Source organism: Carettochelys insculpta, chromosome 8, assembly GCF_033958435.1.
Source record: "Carettochelys insculpta isolate YL-2023 chromosome 8, ASM3395843v1, whole genome shotgun sequence".
NCBI lineage: Eukaryota > Metazoa > Chordata > Testudines > Carettochelyidae > Carettochelys > Carettochelys insculpta.
This window is the reverse complement of record NC_134144.1, coordinates 42199644-42223708: the sequence shown is the minus strand read 5'-3', so window position 1 is coordinate 42223708 and position 24065 is coordinate 42199644. Positions and strand designations below refer to the sequence as shown.

The 24065-nt window shown below is 40.3% G+C and overlaps 1 protein-coding gene across 1 annotated transcript; it reads right to left on the bottom strand.

The window, feature by feature from the left end:
- Positions 1 to 2086: 2086 nt before the first annotated feature.
- Positions 2087 to 15868, bottom strand: GCG (glucagon). Its single transcript, XM_075001220.1, has 6 exons — positions 15806 to 15868; positions 9671 to 9771; positions 9084 to 9245; positions 5351 to 5488; positions 3152 to 3295; positions 2087 to 2193 (listed from the first exon to the last, which is right to left on the bottom strand). The coding sequence occupies exons 2-6, from the start codon at positions 9766 to 9768 to the stop codon at positions 2169 to 2171; spliced, it is 567 nt and encodes a 188-aa protein (XP_074857321.1). The 5' UTR covers positions 9769 to 9771; positions 15806 to 15868; the 3' UTR covers positions 2087 to 2168.
- Between the last annotated feature and the right edge of the window lie 8197 nt (positions 15869 to 24065).

Sequence of the window (24065 nt, the reverse complement as noted above, 5' to 3'; positions counted from 1 at the left end):
TTTTTGGTAATGGCTAAGCAAATGGACAGCATACATTATGGATAATCTTAATATTTATTGTTTATTTATGTATTTATTTATTGGCTTGAAACATGCCAGTTGTGCACATAGCTTAAGACACATCCCTATGACTGTTCCTATCCTCTTAGATTGTTTTGTTACACCTACTTATTGTTTCTTGTCTTTCAAATTAGATTTTAAGTTCCTTGGGGTGGGGTCTTTCTCACTCTGTTCAGCACCTAGCACCAGGGAGTCTTGATCTTGATTGGGTCCCTGGTGTGACTGTTGGTAAAACAAACAAATAATAACCATAGCAGAATCATTGCAATTGTCTCTAGCCATGGGCCCAAAGCAGAGTCAAATTCTTGATCCACTCAACTCTGGATTCTGTACAGTGGGGCAGTAATTACCATTATACAATCCCCCCACCACAAGCCACCTGCCTATCTTAAATACTCACTCTTAAGTAACAGAAGGTAAAATGTAGACACTAATTACTGCAGTTAAAATAAGTGGAGAGAGCGTGGTTTCAGGAGCTGATGTCAGTGGTATCATCACAAAAGCTATTCTAGAGTTACACCAGTGAAGGCTGCCTAACAACTTATCTTGACTAACTATGAGAGTAAGATAGTTCACATCACTATGAACATGCAGACCAGTGTGCAAACCACTAATGACACGTGTGAGTACATAGACTTAACTACTGTTTTCCCACCTTTTAGACTAGGCCTACACATCAGTGTTATTCCTGCTATTTTGGAAGAGGTATTCCAGAATGCATTTTGAAATAGTGCTCAGCTGTTTCAAAATAGAGTATCGACACACAATAGAGCCTATTTTGAAACAGAGCCATTGGACACACTATGACTTATTTTGAAACAGGCTCTATTCTCTGTCTACACAGACCCTATTTCAAAATATTGTTTTGAAATAGGCGCTATTCCTAGTACAAGGAAGTTTATCATTTTCAAAATAAGGCATCAGTTATTTTGAAATTACTTCAAAATAGTAGTAGTGGTGTGCAAATGCTTGCATCGTTATTTTGCATGCTGGCTATTTTGAAATAACTTTGCTGTGTAGACATACCCTTATTGCCCTGTTCATGTTTTTTTCAGTATTGCTGCAGGACTCAAGCATTTCACTCTAGGCATGCCCAGTTCTGCTCGTCAGTTGCACACTTGCTTCAAGAATGCAGAGTGCCATAAAATATTCTTTGAGCAAGATGGTGGAAGGACAAGCCAACACTGACTGTATTTGAACAAACTGACCCACACTTTTGGGTTCATGGTATTGCACACCAGTGTGTGGTACAAGTAATATGCAGCACTCAAAAATTTGTGAAGATGGCTGCTCTGGCACATGTTGAAATGCAACAGTTTATAAGAATGTGGAACATTTTAAAACGCCATCACCAAATCCCCCTTAAACTCAACTTTTTTCTTTTTTTCAGCAAAACTCTACTTTAAATTTATATGTCCCCAGTTTTGGAAATAATCATAAACATTTAATGAAACCATTCACAAGAGGAACTCCTGTGTCAGGAAACAAATGCTAATTTTACGCACAGCATTACAAATGAATCACTTTGAAGCTCAGTGACACTTTAATTCTTTAGATTTAAATAAACCTGTTTTTCTTCAAAGACATAAGAAGGGGGACACACACATACCAAAAATGACAACAGAAAGGAAGCTTGAAAAAATTTATTTAAGGCTATCATTTAATATCCTGAAAGCTTAGCCTTTTTATAACAAAGGTTTCAAGAGGGAAGTTCACTTCTCAGACATTTGTGACTGCCAGCCCCTTTCTAATAATGCAGACATTTGGTGTTTTGAATCAATCCTATGTACAAGTTGATTTAATAGAAAAATAATTTCATTGCTAAATGTAAATAGAGTTATTTTGGCCCCAAATAAATGGAAAATATGAAGATGAGGCATTTTTGTATTCTTAAAGCTGTTACTTAGTGTGTCCTTTTGGCAAGACCTTTTTCATATATAATCCTTTGGCAACATTACACTATAGTAAAATTCAATTCTTGGCATGCAAAGCAATATGGCTTTAGGTTATACTCCATATAGTTTAGAAAACACTAATTTCAGAAACCCCTGGTGACCAACAGCTGACACAGTGAAGATCTTGACTTGTCGCATATTTATTTTACACTTTTACTGGTATTCCCCCAAAAGGTCCCTGGAAATACAAAAGGACATAATTAGGAACAGTTACAGTATTCCAAAGGTTAAACATATGTGGAAGACATTCTTCCTGGTTAAGATTTAACTGCTATTACTGCCATAAGGCCTTTAATGACACCCTCTAATATCAGGTTGAAATCACAATTATTTCCAAGGTAAAGATATTTTCAGTGTATGCTCTTTTCATGAACTGTTTTCATGCTGTACTTTTTCCAGATTGTACTAAATGCAAAAAAGCCAATACAACGTATATTTTAATAGTTACTTCCAAGCTTTAATATTGAGAATTAATATTTGTTGGTTGACATTTTCAAAAGTGCCTAGTGATTTTGGATGTTTCCATTTTTGTATGATATGCATGAAAGTCTTATTTTTCACAGGGAAGGCACTCAGTTGCTTTGGAAATAAAGCCATTACATAGTTCTCCATTTGAGCAACGTTGTCTTAAAAATGACTTACAAACATCAACACATAACCTAAAGGGTTCCAAGAGCTGGTTTAGAACACTTTATTTTCCCATTTTACAAACTGAGGCAGGAGTCTTAAATTACATTCATTAGCCACAGAGGTTGTTTGTGCCATAAGGAGTCCAGGAGTTCCTGGATCCTACATCTGTGCTCAGACCACTTGTTTAGACTATTTTCTTTTTTCATTCGCTCTCTCTTTTTCTTTAATATCATTGATACATTTTAATAGTAATTTGATGTTTATATTTGCTATGTACTAGTCAGTTTTTCATCAGCAATTTGGATCTTGATACAAAACATGGACTATACTTGGAATGTTTTTGTTTACAGTCTGTGGCACAGCCCATAGTGCAGCATTTTTAATACATGTATGGATATAAATAAATCATGACAGCTAAGTGAAAATGAGCTGCATTTTCTCAATGTGCTGCAAATATTTTACACAGCTAAATATACTAAGATCTAAAATGATCAAAATTCAATCACCTCTGGGTAACTTTTGTGTTAATCAGCCACTTTAAGAATTCTTTGGCAGCCATGTCATCAAGGACTTTGTTGATATCACTGGTAAAAGTGCCATCTGCATGTCTTCTGTCCAGCTCTTCAACTGCATTAGCGTCTTCTGAGAAACTTTAAAGGGCAGAAATTGTCAACTAGTAGCTATGCAGACCAACACAAGCAAGGCTGTACAAGGGCTTCACCTGGCAGCTTTTACCCACTCAGAGCTCCTTCTGATTTCGAGGAATGCAAGGCTAGCCGCACAGTAGAATGTTCTATGTTTAAACATTTGGAGCATTTGTAAGTGATACAAGACAATTTGGATGTCTTCCTTTCCCAGTTAGGGCACTGTTTCTCAGGGATTTTTTTAAGCGAGCCTTAATTCCTCAATTATAATTAAAAAAAGCCAGAAACACCAGACATAATACATCAAACAGCAATTTCCTAAGCCAATGTTACTCACAGCTGAGACTAAAACACAATAACATCCACTGTAAACATAATAAGCTTTGCTGCTTAAGAATGGAGTGCTATTATATTCTAGCCAACTGTTTCATGCAGCTGATTAATAGTTTTATTGGATGTATGAAATCCTAGATTTATAAATCCTGAAATGTTAATGCATGAATATTTACCCTGCTAGTAAAATCAATTGAGAGTGAAAGCTTTGTGAATTAACAAATGCCAATGGTAGTATTTTCCTAAATGCTGTGTTTGCATGCCGTATACAAACATATGGCACCCTGGGGCCTGGCACAATACTTAAAATGGGGTGTTAAGAGCTATTTAACCATAATGTAAACCTTTCATAGAATGGAAACCATTTCAAACCAAGGGGTGCTGCAGGAACCCCAGTGACTCTGATTCTAGTACCTATGTATGGGGCTAGAGCTTGGCTCCTCTTTGTGCTTCTGATCTAACAGAGCATCCAGAGATTGCCCTGACAGACACCTTTACCTTATTTGCTCGCTCCCAGTAGGCAGGGGGCATTCTTGAACATACAGGGCCCAGCTGAGCTGGAGCTGGAGCTGGAGCATACTGTCCTCGGGTGATCTCTAGCAAGCAGAATGGCCCCTCTGGGGTGCCCTCTAACTGGCATATTTAGAATAACCTTTAGGCTATTGCATGATACCCCAGAGGCTAGTTTGACATAGACTAAGGCGAAGGATCAAGTTTGCAGAAAGGTGGCTAAAATTACACACACACTTTCCTGGCCAGAATTCTGGGCTGAGCATTGCTCCACCACACCTGGGAACTGGGTGCCTAATTTTTACCTCCATTATCTACGGACCCACAAATGCCATTCTGCTGCCCCCGCATGCTATTCGTTACCCATGACAAGAAGACTACTGGAAATCAGAACATCAGTATTATAACTCGCCAGTCCTTTCAGAATTACTTTACCTGTTAGCTATTCCTAGATCTCAACACACAATCTTGCCATAGAGATTATGTTTTATTATTATTAATTTTATTATTATTTCATATATAGCACCAGAGACATACGTGGTGCTTTACAGCTAGTTTTTTTTTTTTCAAAAAACCAGAGGGTGAAATAAAATCTCTGCCCTGAAGAGCTTACAGTCTAAAAGCTCCAATAAGTGTAGAATAATAACAGATTGCCTAGTCATGAGAACATTGAAACTGCTAAGCCATGAAGAGCAGGTGGAAATTTGAAACAGGAAGAGACAGAACATGCTTGGAAACAATTAAACAGGAGGCTGTTCCAAGTGTAATGGTCATCATGAAAGGAAGCACACGGTCAAGAATGAGCAAAGAGGGTAAGCAGCAAAGACTGAAGCTTGGGAGGAGGGTATGGACAAGAAAAAATGTAGAAGCCAAGAGGTCAGGAATGTGTGGGGGGAAGAGCTATAGGAAGGCACTCAGAGGACAGGAAGCTGACTCTTGAACTTACTGTGGAAGAAGGGAAGCCAGTAAACAGATCATAGAAAGAGATGTGTTGACCTGGACTCTACCTTGATCTCTTATAGTGTAACAACACATCAAACTTGTCAATATCTTCATCTTAATCTGTAGTAGGACTGACATGCCCACAATGCATCTTAAGATACAATGGGAAATATGAAATACAGCAAGAATAAAACAAAACTAGAGCATGGTTCCATTAGGCATGATTTCTAACCAGAAAAGCGAAGCAACATATGATAGGAAAGGGGGGATTCTTACTCTCTTCTTCCTCGTCCATTCACTAACCAAGCAACGAACTCTTTGGCAGCTTGACCCTCCAAGTAAGAGGTGATGTCACTGGTGTAGGTGCCCTCAGCATGCCTCTCAAATTCAGCATGACGCCTTGAGAGTCCATTGCTGCAAGTATCAGAGAGGTAGCCATGTTAGTCTGTATCTTCAAAAAAAACAAGAAATCCTGTGGCACCTTATAGACAAACAGATATTTTGGAGCATAAGCTTTCGTGGGCAAAGACCCGCTTCATCAGAAAAGCAGTTCTCTTGAAAGTATGATCATGTTACCACTTTATCTATTTATGTCCTTTGTTCACTTCCGTTGGCTTTTCTTCCTATCAGAACCAGCATTTCTCATTAGTAAGAAATTGCCCCCCCTTCGTCCCAATTAGCCTTCATATTTTCACCTTATGTCTTAGGCCTGGTCTATGCTAGGTAGGTAAGTCGATTGCAGATACACAATTCTAGCTATGGCAATTGCATAACTAGAATCGACTTATCTGCAATCGACTTACCTGGCAATCTTCACAGAGGGAGGTTGATGTGAGAAAATCTCCCATTGACCTCCTTTAGTCCTTGTGATATCAAGCAGTACAGGGGTCAACAGCCAACCACAGATAGTTTGATTTTTCTCATCTCTACCAGGTGCACAAAATCGAACTCTGGAATATCGGCCCTGACCAGGCCGATCTTCCACATAGTATAGACATACACTTAGTTACATGTCCTTGCACAGCCCAAAATATTTCCATCATACCCCTGCTTTTTCTCTGAGCCAATCTAAATCTGTGCAGCTTTAACTTCCTTTGCCTTTATTTCCTTCCACTGTTTACTGTTTTTGGTTACTCTTCTCTGAACTACCTCCAGTTTTTCAATATTCATTTGTTTATATGGTTTCCAAAACTATTTCAGGTGTGGTCACGTCAAGCTGGCATAGGAATGGGGTATTTCCATTCTCTCCTTGACATCCTGCATATTCAGACCAAAACTGAACATACTGGTCTTTTCTGAAAGCCAAATTGCACTGCAAAATTACATCTAATTTGCTATTCACTATAATTGCTTGGACCATCCACCCTCTGGTGTCCAAGAGAGTAAACATATTTTGGAGCATTTTTCTCCAAAAATGCTATACTACAGTGGTCCTTTGAAAGAAGTTCTTTTGGAAGGCCTCTTCCAAAAAACCTTCTTTCGAAAGTCCACCACCACACACAAAAAAGCAGATCAGAAAATCAATCTGCTCTTTTGATAGAGAGAGGCTGCACCCTGGCCACTTTTTTGAAAGAATGGGCCTGGAAATGCTGTGTATTGAAAAATACACCACCATGGAGGACTGCTCCGTTGAAAAAAAGGGCCCCTGGGGGTGTCTACTCACTCACTTTTTTTTCCCCAAAAGAATCTTTCAGAAAAGGGCGCTGTTCCTCATCCAGGAGATGAAGAGAGCTGCTGGAAAAAGTGCCCCAGTCTTCTAATTTAATATCAGAAGAACTCATTTTGTGTGTAGAAGCTCCATGGGATTTTTGAAAGAGGCCTGGCTTTTTTGGGGGGGGGGGGGGGGGGGGGGGGGGTGGGAAGAAAAAAACCTCTTGCTAGCTTAGACCTAGCCCAGATGTATTAGTTTGCATTTACTTCTAGCATTTGTTATTTTCTGTCCATGTTTCAAATTTTTTGTAGGGCCCTTAGCTTTATTTTTCGGTCTGCTTGGGAGTTTGACATTCCTCCCAGTTAGTGCCATCTGCACTTTTCATTTACATGCCATCTATTCCCCCTTCTCGAATGAACAAGTTACATAAAAATGAACCTAACACATATCCTTGTGCTATTCAGTTAAAATATCTTGCTGTCTCATCGTGTATCATTCCAGTTTCATTAGCCTTACGTCCAACATTGATCCCCCAAATCCGTATTTCTTAGGATTCTCCTGCCTTGTCCCCTATATTTGTGGGATTTTTAGTACTTCTTCCTGAGTAGTTTAGTCCTTAGATTTCTTTGTTTCCTAAAATTTCCTTTCCTGCAATCATACTGCTACATTCTTGAAGTTATTCCTGAATTCAGTTAGCTCAGTCACTGGTTCCAAGTTTCCCTATCATAATGAAAATCTCAACCATTTCTCAAACTTTCTTCTCAGGATGGAGTATCTAATTTGGATTATAATTATGGAGCTGTAAGTAATTCCGTATATTTCAATTGTTTCATTTCCTTCAGCATAATATATTTCATGCCCCAGTGGCCTAATGGATATGATATTGGCCTCCTAATCCAGGGACTGTGGGTTCAAGTTCCCCTGGGGTAAAGGCTGGCTCTGTTACTGCCAAGTTCAAGTAAATTTCTGAAATAACCTGCCTAGGGAAATTGTGGAATCTCCAGCACTGGAGATATTTAAGAGCAGGTTAGGTACCAGGGATGGTCTAGACCAGTGTTTCTAAATTATTTGAGACTACAGAACACCAAACAATAACATTTTTATGCAGAAAACCTATGAAAATTTTCTTAGAAAAATTGTAAGACAAAAAAACCCAGCAACATATGCAGCGAAACCAAATTGAAGTAATTTAATCAGATATCATAGAAGTGAAGAAGTAACATTGTATTTGGTTTGAATAACAGAAAATATATACCATCAGGGTATGAGATCAAAAAGTATCAGATGGTCACAGCACACCTGCGAGTTGGGCATGGAACACTAGTGGTTCCATGGGACATAGTTTAAGAAACAGAGGTCTAGGTGGTGCTTGGTCAAGGGCAGTGGACTGGACTCGATGACCTCGTGAGGTCCCTTCCAGTTCTAGTGTTCTATGATTCTATCCAGCATTGTAAAGTACCTTGAGAGCTCATCCAGGAATTTTTCATTCTCTCTCTCCTTCAGCGCTGGTTGTCTGTAGCAAAGACCCAGAGTCATTAGCCTCTAATATTATATTAGTACACTGTAGAGCGCATTGCATGCATTAGTTTATAATATGCTATTGAACATTATTTAAATATCAAAGTAAAAAAATCTGTTAATGCTAAACTGCCCATTTGAGTGCTCTGATATTTTCAGGGAGCATGAATTTAATTGAATACCAGTTCTTGAAACTTTTAGCTTGATATTGCTGTCCTTCTGGACCATCATTACACAGGAAATTAACAAGTTAGCAGCAACTGTTTCTATGCTGAGACCCGAAACTTGTATTTGAACAAAACATATCTTCCAGAAAGGCATGCACTTCCAGCACTAGCAGTACCAATATTTCTATGGCACAAATGAGGCATCCGGTGATAAGCAAAGCTTAATCCTTGATGAGTGTTCTATAAGGAGACCACAGGATCAAAATAGTTATACCCGGAAAAGATCTATTAGGTCAGTGAGCCCATCTTCCTGTAAGGGCTTCCTGGAAAAGGTTCCTTGCAGATGACATATCAGATCACATACGGGTACCACACCAGATCTTGGCCACAAGACTGATGGCTATTTTCTACTGAACATTTCTGCTACTTTAAAAAACATTGAACTCATATATAAAAATGATCCTCCATGGTTGACTCTTTTTTGTTAACATATCAATGCTATGTTTCAATGATCCTTTAGGTTTTCTTCTCTGATGTGTATGCTATTCATTTAAAAGGAAATTAGAGCATATTGTGGGAGGAAAAGATGAGCAGTGAACTGATTCCTGGCATGCACTGGATTATGGATATATCGGTGCATGGAGATTTATAATGGGTTTCCCAATATGCTTACCCGCTTCTTTTAGTGCTCATTAACCATTGCACAAAATCCTGAGCTCGTCTAGTGTCCAAGTACTTGCTGTAATCACTGGTGAATGTGCCTTGTGAATGACGTTTTACTTCATTCAGCTGTCTAGATTCATCTAATGGTTCAGTCTGGAAAGCTTTGAATGATCTATGAATAGTTTGTAACACATTAATAAGCATGGATGATAGCACTTTCTACAGGTGCCATACTTGCATTGAATTCTTTTCTTTTCTTTATTTTTTTTTATTTCAACAGAATAAGAACAAAAAAATAGAAACAAAAATTACTTGCTGCTCATCTGATAGTGAGCTGGCTGGCAGAGCTAATTAATATTGCAGCCAGGTAACTGTGGAACTAAGAGTCTATTAGGACAAAAAAAAAAAAGAGCCCGTTTGGAACACCACTCTCTCTATACATTGAACTTGGCAATATAAATATCCTTCTCTGATCCAGTGACAAATTAAATATTATAATAAACTTTCCCTCAATTCAAATATTTTGCTTCGAGTTGTGCAAAAAGTACAGTGGAATATTTGTGGATTATTCAGAGATGTTTGATTTGTAGCGTTTACCTGGATTTCTCTTGTGTGTCTTGAAGAGGATTTTGCCAGCTGCCTTGAATGATCATTAAAAGCAATCCAGCCACAAAATAAATGCTTTTCATTTTCATTGCCTGTTAGAACACAATGGGGGAGGGGTGCTAAATAAATATAGACCTCTTTACGAACTTTGAAGGCAATATATCAAGAGGGGCACCCATTAATATAGAATGGAATGCAACCCTGTGTATACAAGAATGCAAATCCTCCATCGTTTCAATGTATTGCAGTTTTCATACTACAGTGTATAACACAACTGAGGTGGTTTTTAATTTTTTTAATTTATTGATGAAAGGAATAAATGTAAAATCCCATCCCCGGGTGTAGCATCACATTCAGCTGCTCTTCTTGCCCTGAGCATTTTTCTTCATCTTCTCACTCCTAAATCTTTTCCCTCATGAATTGTTTTTGTTTTTTTTTCCTTTAAAACAACAAACACTTGTGAGATTGGGCTCCTTGGGTAAAATAGGCAAATTTCAATCCAGGGTGGGACTTTTATGAAAAATAAGTAAAATAATGTTTAGAAATTTGTGATACAGAAGGCAACTCAGTATCCCTTGTGTTTAGGTTGCCTTTGCTATTCCTAATACAGGGTTAGGTTTTCCATTTGTGTTCCTCATGAGGTGTATAGGTTGCTTCAACCATTTAGGCTATGGCTACACTGTAGCCGTAACTCAAAATAACTTATGCAATTTGCTCAATTCAAATTGTGTAAGGTATTTAAAGTTACCTCATTTCGAGGTTTCTGGTACCCCTCTCATGACGAGGCGTAGCAGAAACAGAATACCATGCTCGAAATAGCATTTGTATCCCGAAATAGCAACAACGGTTTAGCTGTAGCCTACAAGCCTGACATTAATACACTGTGAAATGTAATGCATATTCTGTGGGTAGTTCCACTGATTGTATAAAATTAGTAATAATGGACTAGATTGTGATCTCTATCCTACTTCCTGTGTGGTCTCGTGAGTAAGATTATTCAAGACAGCGTGATCCATGGTCTACGTATTTTGGCTGTTCAGACCTACGTTGCGAATCCCTTATTCAGATGAATGAGCACTTTCCCACACAAGTACAGGCTGAAACTCTCTAATCCAGCACTCTCTTCTCCAGTAGCATCCATAATTTGGCATAATTTTAATTAGCCAGATGACCATTTTTCATGGGTTTAGCCAAGTGTCCTGCCATCCCATAAAGGTTGTTTACAGCCACTGGCTCTCAGTGTTCTGTGCTGCTATTTAGTGGTAATTTACCCCTGCATGTCTTCTAAAGGCCCAGGTAGCAGTGGAAGTGTCGGTAATGCTGCTAGACAATATTGACCTTCCGTGTTCGGCAAATTCTCTTTCAGCACTGATGAGGGCCTCAGGGTGCTGAACTAGAGAGGTTCAACCTATATTTTCATTGTCTTAAATAATATATCACCAAGGTAAGTAAGGTGTTTGCCATCTGTTCCTTAATATATAAATAGTACCATTATTAATAGGACTCAGTACTGGTGATGAACAAATAATTGATTTTTTTTCTTCGGTTTGTTGACAGAACTGAAAAAATGGTCAATGCTGAATGAACCATTTTGTTCTGTTTTTTTAATTTTTGTTAAATTTGTGGGTGCTTTTTACTTAATGCTTTAAAAAACAAACCTAGCTAAATTTAACACAAAATGGCATTTTTGGAATGAAAAATCAAAGTACATCATTTTAAAAATGTCAAACAGTTTGATTTTTCCAAATTTCTTTCTAATTTTTCATTTCTGTGAAACTGCACGCCAAGTCCAGTGCAAAGTCACAGTTTTGAGGGTGCTGAAATTGCACTTTCATAGAATAAAGTATTTGACCAAAATAATTCTGCCCAGCATTGCAGACGTTTACAGCTGAGCATAGCTGGTATTACTGCAAGTAGCCCTGTTGATTTCAGTCAGGCCATCCACACAAGTTTGCACACCAGTTAGCAGAAGTATTCGCTAAGTCTGGCTAATGCATTTTGAAACAAAGGCCTCCATGTAAATTGAAGAAAAATATTATGAAATAGCTAGTAGATTTTAAAGTACTAGTTTTGCATCAGTCCTTAACTTTATGAAATGATTGTTCAAAAATATTAATTAATATATATTTTGGACTCATGCTTTTGGCTATTAAAATAAAATATTTAACTGAAAATGTAGCTTGTCTTCCTCAATTCATGCTTTGGAATCAGCATGGATAACAGTTAATTCACTCTAAAGCAACTGAAATTGTCCTACGTTCACAGAAATTGAAGGTAATTGGAAATGTTTCATTATGCATTTGAACTAAAACTCAGTTGTGTGCTTGAAAAAAGCCACTTTTCCATCCATGAAAATGATCCAGAGAAGTTTATACTACAGTCTGAAAAACAAAGGGAGATAGAAAAAATGAGCCAGTTGAAATAAAATGTTAAGTGGCTAACTAAATCCGTAGAGGCCAATGAAAAAAATAAACTTCACCTTTTACATAATTTATAATCCTCCCCATTGCTCCAGGTTTCAGAACAAATTACTCTCGTGCTCAACTAAATTCTGCACTGATTTAAACTCCATAAAATCTCAGTAATACTATTTGAATTCAGTGAGCCTCACATAGTATGACAGAGAAAAAAATGGACCCTTTCTATGCAACAATATATTGAAACTATGGGCTATTGCAGGTTTATGCTATGACACATTTCAGAGCAGGTCCATACATAATTGAACATGACAACTTTTATCTTCCATTAGTTATGAAATGACATACAACTGGACATGAAACATAACAGAGTAGAAGACTCAATGGAAACTAAATGACGAATAATTTGGCTAAAACCTATGGGTGGAAAATATAACAAGCCATGTGTTGATGGATAGCAGTTGATGGATAGCAAGCACTTTCCAGTAGGCACTGACTAAGACTCATTCTTTGTTGCATATTCAGACAAGCATACTGAAGTTTTCTTCCTCATCGCTAAATACATATAGCTTAGATGCAGAGCAATGGTGCCGGGAAGGTAGTAGGATAGAAGGTGTTCATACAAAAGTATGTACCGAACAGTGAGTGTGAGATATAGAAGCCAAACATTCACCAAACCGGCCTTCTAAATATCAAGGGGCAGATCTGTGGCTGGTGCAAATTGTCCTAACTTATTTGACTTCCTGACAGCTAAGACAGTTTACTTCTTCTGAGGATCTGCCCCCTTGTATTAACTGCTTCACTGTTGCCAGACTTGTCAGTTTTGCTCAGGGAGAACACAACTGCTGTTACTAGATAAGGCCCTAGTCTCAGTGGAATGCTAATGACCAGTGATAAAACAATACTTCTGTGTTGCAGCATAAGGCAATACAGTTAAGTGGCACCTTACAGCTAGAAAAATGAATAAAATATATGATTTGCCATATTGTATCAGACCTTTCAGCCATGACACCCGTGAACGGTGCCATTAAGTGCCTTCAAAACTGCAGTTAGCCAATGTTGCAAGAATTCCTTTCTGACCTCTGCAGGGATTCGATTATGCCTTGAAGCATAAGGTTTGATTACTCCATTTCAATATCATATGCATATTGTACCTAGAACAGTGCTACACTGGTCTTAAAACTATCAAAATCCAGCGACAGTGGTTAACTCTCTGTCCAGTTAGAGCTGTAATTCAGTGGTACAACACTGACATCCAATGTTGAGCTTAAAGAATACATCAGTTTTATATTTCTTGCGTTTAAAGACTACAAGACAAATCCCAAAGTCTATAAACACTTGTTTCTCAGTCACAAGTTTCTAGGACTAACACGATTAGACATTAAATAGTTCGGTCAAGAAATACTATTTATGTTGAATATCATCAATAAGAAAAAAGCTGGTATTTAGCTAATAATTTAAAAAATATAAAGAACGTGATTCAAAGTTGACTGAAATAAGTTAGAAGACAGAGACTGAGTTCAGTGGGTTTTGGGGACAGATCCTTACGCTCCAATCTTGCAAGACCTACACAAAAAACTTAACATTATATGAAATCATGCCCACTTATTCTGATATGATTTAAATTGAACTACGTGTCTGAGTTTTTTTCTAAATAGGTATGTTTTCCAGAATCAAGACCTTAGATTGTATCAGTGAGTATCATTTGGTGAGGAAAGTAACAGATTACACCCACAAAGTATGTGCAAGATTTGAGAATCTTAAAGTTAGTGAAACCTGCCTTTTAGCCAGCCAGATATTTTGAAAACAGCTGCATTTCATTTGTCAATCATTTTATCTTGAAATTTAAGATTCATTTCTGTACATTTATTCTTCAATATTTAGCACCTCTGATCACTGTCAGTAATAGTTACTTATTTTTGTCTAAGTCAAAGAAACAAAAACAGTAACTAGAAATGAGTGTTCTCATGTTATTACTTCTTTCCAGAAAACACAAGTGTGCGCTATAGAGAAAGAGGAATTAATAACAAAAAGAGTATTTGTATAGATTTATCACCTACATTTATTTCCTGAAAGCCAGATGAAACTCTTTCCATAGCAAGTGGAACTTGGCTCTTGACCCTACTTGAGAGGTTTAGATTTTGTAGAAACTATTACCACGTGATTGCAGTCTCACATGTTAAAGTTCCAATCAAAATGAAATCAATTTTAGATAGAAACTGATGTCATTTTTTTCAGGTGGCTAAAGAATTCTTTTCTAATTTCTCTTTAACTAGGAATTAGAAAGTATAGTTCAAATGCTTCCTTTCCTGTGATTTCAAAAATGTGTTAGCTAAACTGAGGTTGTTACAGTTACACACAAAAGTTAACAAAGCTGTCGAATGGATGGATGCTCTTAAGCAATGTTCTAACCACCAGAGAAACTCAGGGATGCGTATTATAAATCTCGATCAAAATGGTTAAAACTGAAGAAGTTATTGGTTCATATAAGCATTTACTCTACATGTGGAATTACAGAAGAATATTTGTTTCTTGATAGGCTGGACTTCCACTAGTCTTCTCAATACTTTTTATTACAGATTTCTTTAGTACACTGTGTGGAAACTTCACTTACATATTTTGCAGCAAAGTGTACATAAAAATCCTGCTAAAAGCCCAATTCATTCCTAGAGTAAATAAATAACAATAAGTCAAGTTACATTAGGACTAACGAATGAGAAATATTTTATTTGAAAATTAAAATATGAATAAAAATAGATTTCTGGAGATGTGATTGTTGCAGATAGCACGAGGTTATTAAATGATAAATCTACTATCTCTTTAATGTACCTGTAATTTACTACTAATTTATACATGCTGCACTATAAAATGCATTTATAGAAAAGTTCTATGGGATGAAATTAATACCTTTCCAGAGTTTTTTTTTTCCCCCCACCATCATATGGAATTCCATAACTGGGATATAATTATGGATTAAACTCTGTAGGCTAGCTCAAAATAACCTATAGGAAAGCTATAATTTTCTATTAAAAATATATAACTTTCCCATATGTCATATTATGTTGTAAAGTATATAACATGAATGCAAACCACATGCTTTCAGTAGAGTTACACTATTGTCAAACTGTTGTACTAGAGTGGCAAATTTGTCTGAGAGAGTTTTAAGTAATGTTTATGAAAAAGCTTATTTAATTTCTCTAGCCCTCTACTAGTAATAGTACTATTTTCTATAGGACTTTTAGAATGTTTCTAGAAGGGCTGATGTTGTTTTAAGTCAAAGCGATTCAGTATCTGGGAAGGACTCCTGCCAAATAAATGGTATTTGAAAATGGGAGTGTAAGACAAACAATAAATCAGTATTTATATGCATGTGTCTAAAATTTAAATTCTTGCTGTATTGCACTTCTTCCTTGATTCCATGTTTGATTTTCCTCATTTTTGTAATTTCTGTCCATCTTAGAAGTTGATTTTGCATCTTTGGATCATTTTGTGTTAAAGTACCTACCTTCCACTGAATAAACTAAAACTGATTAAAAATATAATCATGTACAGTATTTATTCTTTCCAAATATCAAAAGATAATGAAACTAAGCTAACTAAAACCAATAAAAGGTTAAAGAACACCACACTGAGAGAGCCTGTATCTGCTCTACTAACCTTGGATGTTGCACTCAAGCTGTTGAACAAATCTCACAGGTAAGATTCTTACCTTCTGATACTTTGAAGAGATGCACAGCAACTGGGAAAAAGAACAGCTACTCTTTCTTCCGAACTTTGGGAAGCTTTCAGGATCCTGAGATCTGCCTAGCTGCCTCTGTTGCTCAGGCTTATATATACTGTTTGGCTCTAGTAAGCATTCTGCGAGTGCATCATTGCTGACAGTTTCCTTTTTCAGCTTTAAAAAAATCATATTTGCCTTTCTTTACTTTGCATTTGACAATTTTTACAAGCAATTTCACATATTGATTCTGCTTATTGTATGACATCAGTGCTGAGATGGGTCCTTAATGGAGACGCAAGAGGAATGAGGTGTCAATGTCACAAAAAGTAAATATCAATCCGGAGGCCGTTAGGGCCATACACAATTAAATAAAGGTGCTAGGAATCAGTGCAACATTTCTGTCAAATTCATGTTTGCATTTAATTTCAAACTGACGGGCAAAATCTGGCCCCACTGAAGTCAGTGGCAAAACTAATAAGAAGAAGAAACTAAAACCTCACGGAAAGTCTCCCACAACCAGACAAGGGGAAGACTCTATAATGTACACAGGACCTTTCTGTGCCAATATAGTTAAGCACAGAAAAGCTGAGATATGCCTGTGATGGGCACTGGCACAAAACCCTGAGACAGGTAGAAGCATTTGGTTTCAATTCAAAGTCTTTCCACATGCAATGTATCATTTTTGTAAATTTCTGTATCAGAATACATGGTACATACGTAACAAGTATTTCACATGCCAGCCACCAACTGAGATCTACATCATGCCCCTTAGATTCGCTCAGATAAACTTATTGCCAGGGCACTGGGCTAACAGGCCCAAGTTGTATTATACAGTTGCCCTTCAGGGGGAGTCCTTGGGGCATCACTGTCTGGGTCAGTAGCCCAGCTCTGAGGAACAGAATTGCCAAGGAGGCAGGGGGAAAGGAACCAATAACCAGAAAGGCAAAGAGGTACAAAGCTTCTGTGGAGGTAGCCCTTGGATATGAACAGATCTTGGAGGATCTGCCAGCATTGGGAGATAGGTCCCTCATCCTCTTCCTGAGGCAACAGTGTGGCCTCTTCAGGATGGGATCCCAATGGAGGTTTCTTCTTGTGGTTTTTTTTAAATGGGTGGGGACAATTTCCGACAGGAACCACCTGCTAACCTGTAAGTATGCACTGTAATAATGCATGTGCAACTGAAAGTGCTCATCGTAGGCAATGAGGTGGTTCAGGCAAGAGACTAGAGATTAAGGGTGAAATGCTCCCCTGAGCTTAAAGTTCTGTGTGGAGGAGGGAAGAGCATGGGACCACCAGGCAATGTCTACACAGCACCATAAACTCCAAATAAGATACACAATTTGTGCTACGTAAATTGTGCATCTTATTTCAAGTTTCTTTTAAATAGGCTATTTTGGCATTTGGCACTGTCTACACAGCACCAAATGTTGAAATAATGCAATATTTTGAAACCTCCCTTTCTCCTCCTTCAACAAGGAGTACAGGGATGCCAAAATAGTGTGCCCGGTATTTCGAAAAATACTTTGAAATAACAGGCACATTTCAAAGACGTGGAGTAGCTCTTTCGGGAGACTGAGGAATCCCGAAATAGCTCTGCCATGTAGACATAGCCCTAGGGAGCTACTTATAGGTCAATGAACTTGGCACAAGCCTGGTCCCCGCATGAAATAAACAGTGTAGGTTTTAACTTACGCTACTGATGTAGGGCCTCTAAAGATACATCCTGTCTTTAACCCCACCTAAACTCTCACACCAGCAGTTCTCCTTCACTAGAAGAATTCTTTGCTGGCCAACTGTGGCCAAATTCCAGCCACATACTACTGCCTGGGCAACACCAAAGAGTCAGAATATAAACCAGAATCCAGAGCATATATGTAATATGAACAACCAATACAAATTGTAACATGTGCCCACCAACTCCCCCATCAATACCTAGTACTGTATTTCTCTATGTAGATAAGCAACAGCAAATCTCATCTGACCATTCCACTTAACTCTGGCCATATGGTACATTTTCAGTTCTGATCCTGTGAAGTTATTGCAGTGCTCCACTCACAGGATCCGTGTACTGAGATCCAAGTTCCCTGTAAGATTTCTCTACATCTACGTCTACGTCTACGCTAGCACTCCTCTTTTGAAAGAGGCATGCAAATCGAAAAGAAGGAACTCTTCTTCCTAACCTTAAGGAAGAAGGGCTCTTTTGAAGATGGGGTTTATTTTCGAAAGAGCTGTGCCTACAGTGCTGTTTTTTCCAAAAGAAACTCTTTCAAAAGAAAAATATGCAAATGAGGTTTCAGATATGTAAAGCTGTGCCTCATTTGCATGTCCAATTTCCCTTATTTGCATGCCTTTTTTGAAAGAGGAATGTTATCATGTAGACACAGCCTCCGTGATGCCTCCAGTGCTGAAGTTTAAAAGTTAAGTGCTCAGCGCCACTCAAGCCCATACCCAACATCAACTCATTTGCCTTCCTCAATCGCTTCTTATACCTCTTCATCAATGTCCTTCCTAGTCTCCCTCTTTCTCATTCCTCTTTCCCCTTACCTTTCTATTCTAGCTCCCACCAGTCCAAAATGGTTTCAAGACCTGATTCACTATATGGATTAGGATTATGTATTTACATGAGTCAAAATAGTATATGTATAGGAGACATACTGTGGCTTTTCAGATTTTTTTGTCTGAAAGGTGTGTGAATAGCTCTGTAATTCCTCACCCACTGCTCTCTCACAGCGCACACATTCAAAACTAATGCAAGGCACCAGTCCTTTTCAGCACTGACCGAATGAAGCAGGTCTGTGGTGTCCACATCAAGATGTTTGGAAGACAAATTAAGTATTTGTACAACCTGCAAAACCCAAATCCATGTTTTGTGTGGAACCCCACTAATACTAAAGTGCCTGGCCTACCTTGCCCCAGTGCTTTCAAAAATCTGCTCTGGACTAAGATTTTATGATTGTTAGCCATGGTGACAGAAGGCCATTAAAATTAGCTTTTAAATGGGAAACTAGGTCCAGCAGGAGGCTGTCTCTCTCCTTCATGCTATTCTATTCTGTGAGCACCACCAGCCGGCATTTCTGCAGTTCCAAGGCAGGACAGCAGATGGAGCTCAGGAGGCCTTTTGTCAGTCTCCTGCACCAGCATTGCATATATAGATTAAAGGAGTCCAAAGTGTGTCTGGGGGGGGGGTGCAACATTTTTTTAAGGGGGGGCACAGTCTAATTGGCTCTCCCCCGCATCCCCACAGCTTCCTCTGCCTTGCCAGCACTCTGCTTTCTGACACTGCTGTTGCCAAGTGAATGCCCACCCCCGCAACCCACCACTGGGCCAGGGCCAATCACAACGTGTGGAGGCCCTGAGTCAAGTAGCAGGGAAAACTGGCAAGCTCCAGGCTTGGTAAGGTACCCTTGGTAAGGTATCCTTGGTACTCTCCTGGGGTCCTCCCACTGAGCACCCCTACTCCACTGGGGCACCCGCTGGAGCCCCCTAGCACTTGCTTCCTGAGCATCCCACCCACTTCCTGAGTGCCCCTCCCACGTCCCTTTCTGTGGTCTGCCCACAGGTTGCAGGGGCAGCTAATCGCAGGGCTGAAAAACGGAGCCCAGTGTAAATAGTTTGGTCACCCCGATATAGATAGTCCAATTGCAATGGATTGCTCCTGACATTACATTACTGCATGTTGAGTTTTATTTATTGTTAGTTGAATAGTATCCTCACTAACAGCCACAGTCTATAGCCCAGGAACACCAGTCCTGGAACCTTTCCTTGCAACAAAGCCTGCTGCCAGCTTTGTCCACATATCTTCTCTGGAAATACCATCACTGGACCTAACCAGGTTACTCACAGAATCACGGGCACTTTCTCATGCTCCTCTACTAACATCATATATGCCATCATGTGCCAACAATGCCCAGATGCTTTGTGTATTGGACAGACTTCTAACTCCCTTAGACAAAGGATCAATGGGCACAAAACAGACATCAAAACACTCCAGATCCACAAACCAGTTAGTCAACATTTTAATGGAATGGGGCATTCTACTAATGACCTAATGGTATGTGTGTTACTGAAAAAGAACTTTCCCACAGTTCTTCAAAGAGAAACAGCCGAGCTGGCTTTTATATTCAAAATCGGCACATTAACACATGGTTTAAACCAGGACGGGAACTTTCTGAGTCACTATAGGGGTTCGTCTGCATACTTGGCTTAATCTAATTCTTGACCTCCCCCCCCACCCCTCCACTCTGATTTGCTCACCTTAGCTACATCTACACGTGAAGCCTACTTCGAAGTAGCCTATTTCGCTGAATAACGTCTACACGTCCTCCAGGGCTGGCAACGTTGACGTTCAACATCGACATTGCGCAGCACCACATCGAAATAGGCACTGCGAGGGAACATCTACACGCCAAAGTAGCACACATCGAAATAAGGGTGCCAGGCACAGCTGCAGACAGGGTCACAGGGCGGATTCAACAACAAGCCGCTCCCTTAAAGGGCCCCTCCCAGACACACTTGCACTAAACAACACAAGATCCACAGAGCCAACAACTGGTTGCAGACCCTGTGCATGCAGCATGGATCCCCAGCTGCAGCAGCAGCAGCCAGAAGCCCTGGGCTAAGGGCTGCTGCACACGGTGACCATACAGGCCCGCCAGGGCTGGAGAGAGAGCGTCTCTCAACCCCTCAGCTGATGGCCACCATGGCGGACCCCGCTATTTCGATGTTGCAGGACGCGGATCGTCTACACGTGCCCTACTTCGACGTTCAACTTCGAAGTAGGGCGCTATTCCCATCCCCTCATGGGGTTAGCGGCTTCGACGTCTCGCCGCCTAACATCGATGTTAACGTCGAAATAGCACCCAACACGTGTAGCCGTGACGGGCGCTATTTCGAAGTTAGTGCCACTACTTCGAAGTAGCGTGCACGTGTAGACACGGCTCTTGATTATCTTTTTCTGATTTGTCTTCCTTGCTTACTGCTTTTGGTTCTCTGTGCCTTAAATATTGAGTCTGTTCTGGTCTGGCTATGGTCTGAAGAATTGGGTCTGTCCCACGAAAGCTCACCTAATAAACTATTTTGCTAGTCTTTAAAGTGCTACTTGACTGCTTTTTATTTATTGTTAGTTGGAAGATACACAGATCTCCTGCAGAAAGAAATACAATTTTACCTTCCACAGTATCCTGGCAGTTCTTTTCTTCTTGTTTGTTTAGTCCTATTTATTCTCTGGTGTAAAAAATAAAGTTTTCTATTTACAGTATGGCAATTTTAAATGCTTATGAAACAGAACAACTGAACGCACCTGGTTTGGCAACTTGCTACATAAAAGTATGTAGTTATCACAACCTCTCTGTGATAATCTAATTACAAATATGTTTTGAGTTATAAATAAAGTTGGGTCTACACTGAGATGTCCTACCATCAGCTGTGTGCTAATGAGCAGTCTCCCAATTGCAAATCGCTGCTCATTAGCATCTTCCCATGGCCATTAGCATAGCTGCGCAAGATCTCGCTGCTCATAGAGGGTGCTACTGGCAGTAAATAGGCTGTAAAGATGTGCCTCTGCCAGCAACCCCTCCCTGATTTCAGGCATAAGGGGCTGGTGACAGAGGTGGGGTTTTGCCAGCAGAGGCGCATCTACAGGGCTTGTTTACTGTCCGTAGCACCCTCTGCTGGCAGCGAGATCTTGTGTGGCTATGAGAATATGCTAATGAGCAGCCAGCAGGATGTCTCTGTGTAGACCCAGCTAAGAAAGCAACTTCACAGGAAGGAAGCAAAAGCATGCAGCTGTATATTTGCAGGAGGGCCGACAGACTTACTGGGGTCCTGTGCAAGGTGGGGAAGGGGCCTGCTGTGTGCTCCCAGGAGGGGTGGGGCCGAAGGCAGTAGGAGCTGGGCTGGGGGCTTCAGTATCAATTTAAAGGGCCCAGGGTAACTGCTCACCTCTGTTGGAGGGCCTGTATATCTGTGTATGAGTGCAAGTGTATGTAATGTGTGAGCCGTGGGCAAACAAAATTACAGAACTGTGTCAGGTATGTTTCCAGTGCATTTAGTCAAGGCATTTGGAATTTTCTAAAGTGCACACTTTCAAGGAAGTTGATCATCACAATTTGATTTTTGATAAAAAATAAACTTTTTAATATCAAATTATTGTCAACCTAGTCAGCACATTCCAGTGACCTTTCTGTGACTGTTTTTCTACCATTATTGTTATTAAAAACACACTTCATGAATAATGGTGGTATTTCTGTCTTGGGGAATGGGCTGCAAACATGTCTCCACTTCATGACAATAGCCTGGAGGTGTTCTTCCATCCCATGACTTGTCAGCCAGGACTTGTCTGTGTGACTGGTTAAGGATCCACTGCTGATTTGAGTCAGGGAGGATGTGAACTCCCACTGTGGGTGTCAGAGACACAGCATATGTCCATAACCTGCGTGACATTGTTCCCCCAGTCACAACGACACCTCACAGAGTAGCAACGCCTTTTGGTGAAGGAGACATTTTTTCCCTCTCGGGCTACATGCAAAACTGTAGTGCCCTGGAACCTGGCAACATCAGGCAGCTCCAGTTAGGCTCTATGCATCAAGGCTGGGGTTTGGCCCTCAGTGAGCAGAAGTATCACACCTATGCAATGGGCCATGGTGCCTGATGCTACAAATTGGTATGTCAAATCAATGGAGCAGAAGCAATTTCCACAATCGGAGGAATTGGCCCAATGTGCACCAGTTATGCTACATTTTGTGTATAATTGAAAGTAACACCAGTACCGTCAGCAAATCTGATAAATTATTCAGATTAAACACAAAATGTTTACATAGCTCTATATAATGTAATAAACAGGTCTGCCCTGTAACTTGAGCTTGACTGAGAAACTGGCAAATATTGAATGTGATATGAAGTTGGCTTTCCCTCTGATTCCATTTGTTCTGAGCTTGAACCATGGCCTGGAGGCTTGGCTGGTGGTGCACTCGACCTTTTCAGTGAAGTTTTTCTCTATGCTTGTCCTGCAGCCACAGAAAGGCCACCACGGAGAAACTGGTGAAGTTCCAGTTTGGATATGTAGCCCAAGGGCCAGTGCGCTTCAGCAGCAGTCCTGGGAACTACAACCTGCATCATGCTGGGAGAACTTCTCAGGATTTGCCCTCTGCCCCCAGCAGGATCTCAGCAGAGACTGAGCTGGATGCAGCGTGCAGCTGTAGGCAGAGAAGAGGGGCTGCTGAACTGTGATCTTGTTTTGTGTTTTTTTCCACAGAATAAAGCCTGTTCTTGGTGGTTTGTCTGAGTGGGTCTGGTCTGAGGTACTACACACACATTAATACGCAACACAGACCAGACCAAGGAGCCTCAGGCCTAGTCTCTCTCTGTTGTGTAAGAAATCACAAGGCTTCCCGTATGCTGAATAACCTCACACTGGGTTAGTGCACATGGGGGGTTACAGATGGAAAAGAAGAGCTAGGTGTGGGAGAGATGCTCATCAGGCCTGTGTGGCCTGGACAGTGTGGAGTGAGGGGCAGGGAGCAGGAGAGAGCATGGGACTGGAGCATGGCCAGAGGAACTATGGCTGTGCATGTGTGGATTCTGTATGTGAAATATTTAAGCCACTGAACTGAAGCAGCACCTGTTTTGCTACCATATTTGTTTAATCACACAAGCAGAGCATCTGCAGGGGAACTGGAACGGTAAACAATCGAATCAAGTGTTTGATTTTTTCCCAGAACAAGAACTTCTCTGCTCAGTACAAATAAAACAGTAGAGTCTGCTCACTTCCTCTCTAAAGCTCCATCTCTGGTGACTTAGCAGCCTTGTTTAAATAACTGAGTATGTCTGCACTGCAAGCTGGGGGTGGGATTTCCAGCTCAAGGAAACCTACCCAGGCTACCTCTGACTGAACTAGCCTGCTACAAATCAGAGTAACGAAGTGATGCAACCAGCGGGAGTGGTTAGCAAGGCAGCCAGGCCTGCTGACCTGTGGGGGGCTAACGGGACAGTTGTCCCGGGGCCCTGCAGTTCAAAAGGGCCCAGGATTTGTGGCAGTGGCTGGAGCCCTGGGCCCCTGAAGCTGCCACTTGAAAGCTGTGCTGTGTGCTCCATGCAACTCGCGGGGCTGGCTGAGGGGATGAAGGGATCAGTTTGGTGTGCTGCGGAGGGGTGCTGAAGGCTGGCTGTTCCCACCCCCGTCCCTTCCACCTGAGCTCTTCCAGGAGTGCGGAGTTAGGCCCAGCAAGTCTATTGATTCCCGACCCCCTGT

What these genes read in the sequence shown, in the direction of transcription:
- GCG (XM_075001220.1), bottom strand. Translation starts at nt 9,768, where the DNA reads ATGAAAATGAAAAGCATTTATTTTGTGGCTGGATTGCTTTTAATGATC. An exon ending in AATGGACGAGGAAGAAGAGA is followed by an intron (nt 3,296 to 5,350) that starts GTAAGAATCCCC and finishes TGCCCTTTAAAG; the next exon opens with TTTCTCAGAAGACGCTAATG. An exon ending in AACACAAAAGTTACCCAGAG is followed by an intron (nt 2,194 to 3,151) that starts GTGATTGAATTT and finishes TTGTATTTCCAG; the next exon opens with GGACCTTTTGGGGGAATACC.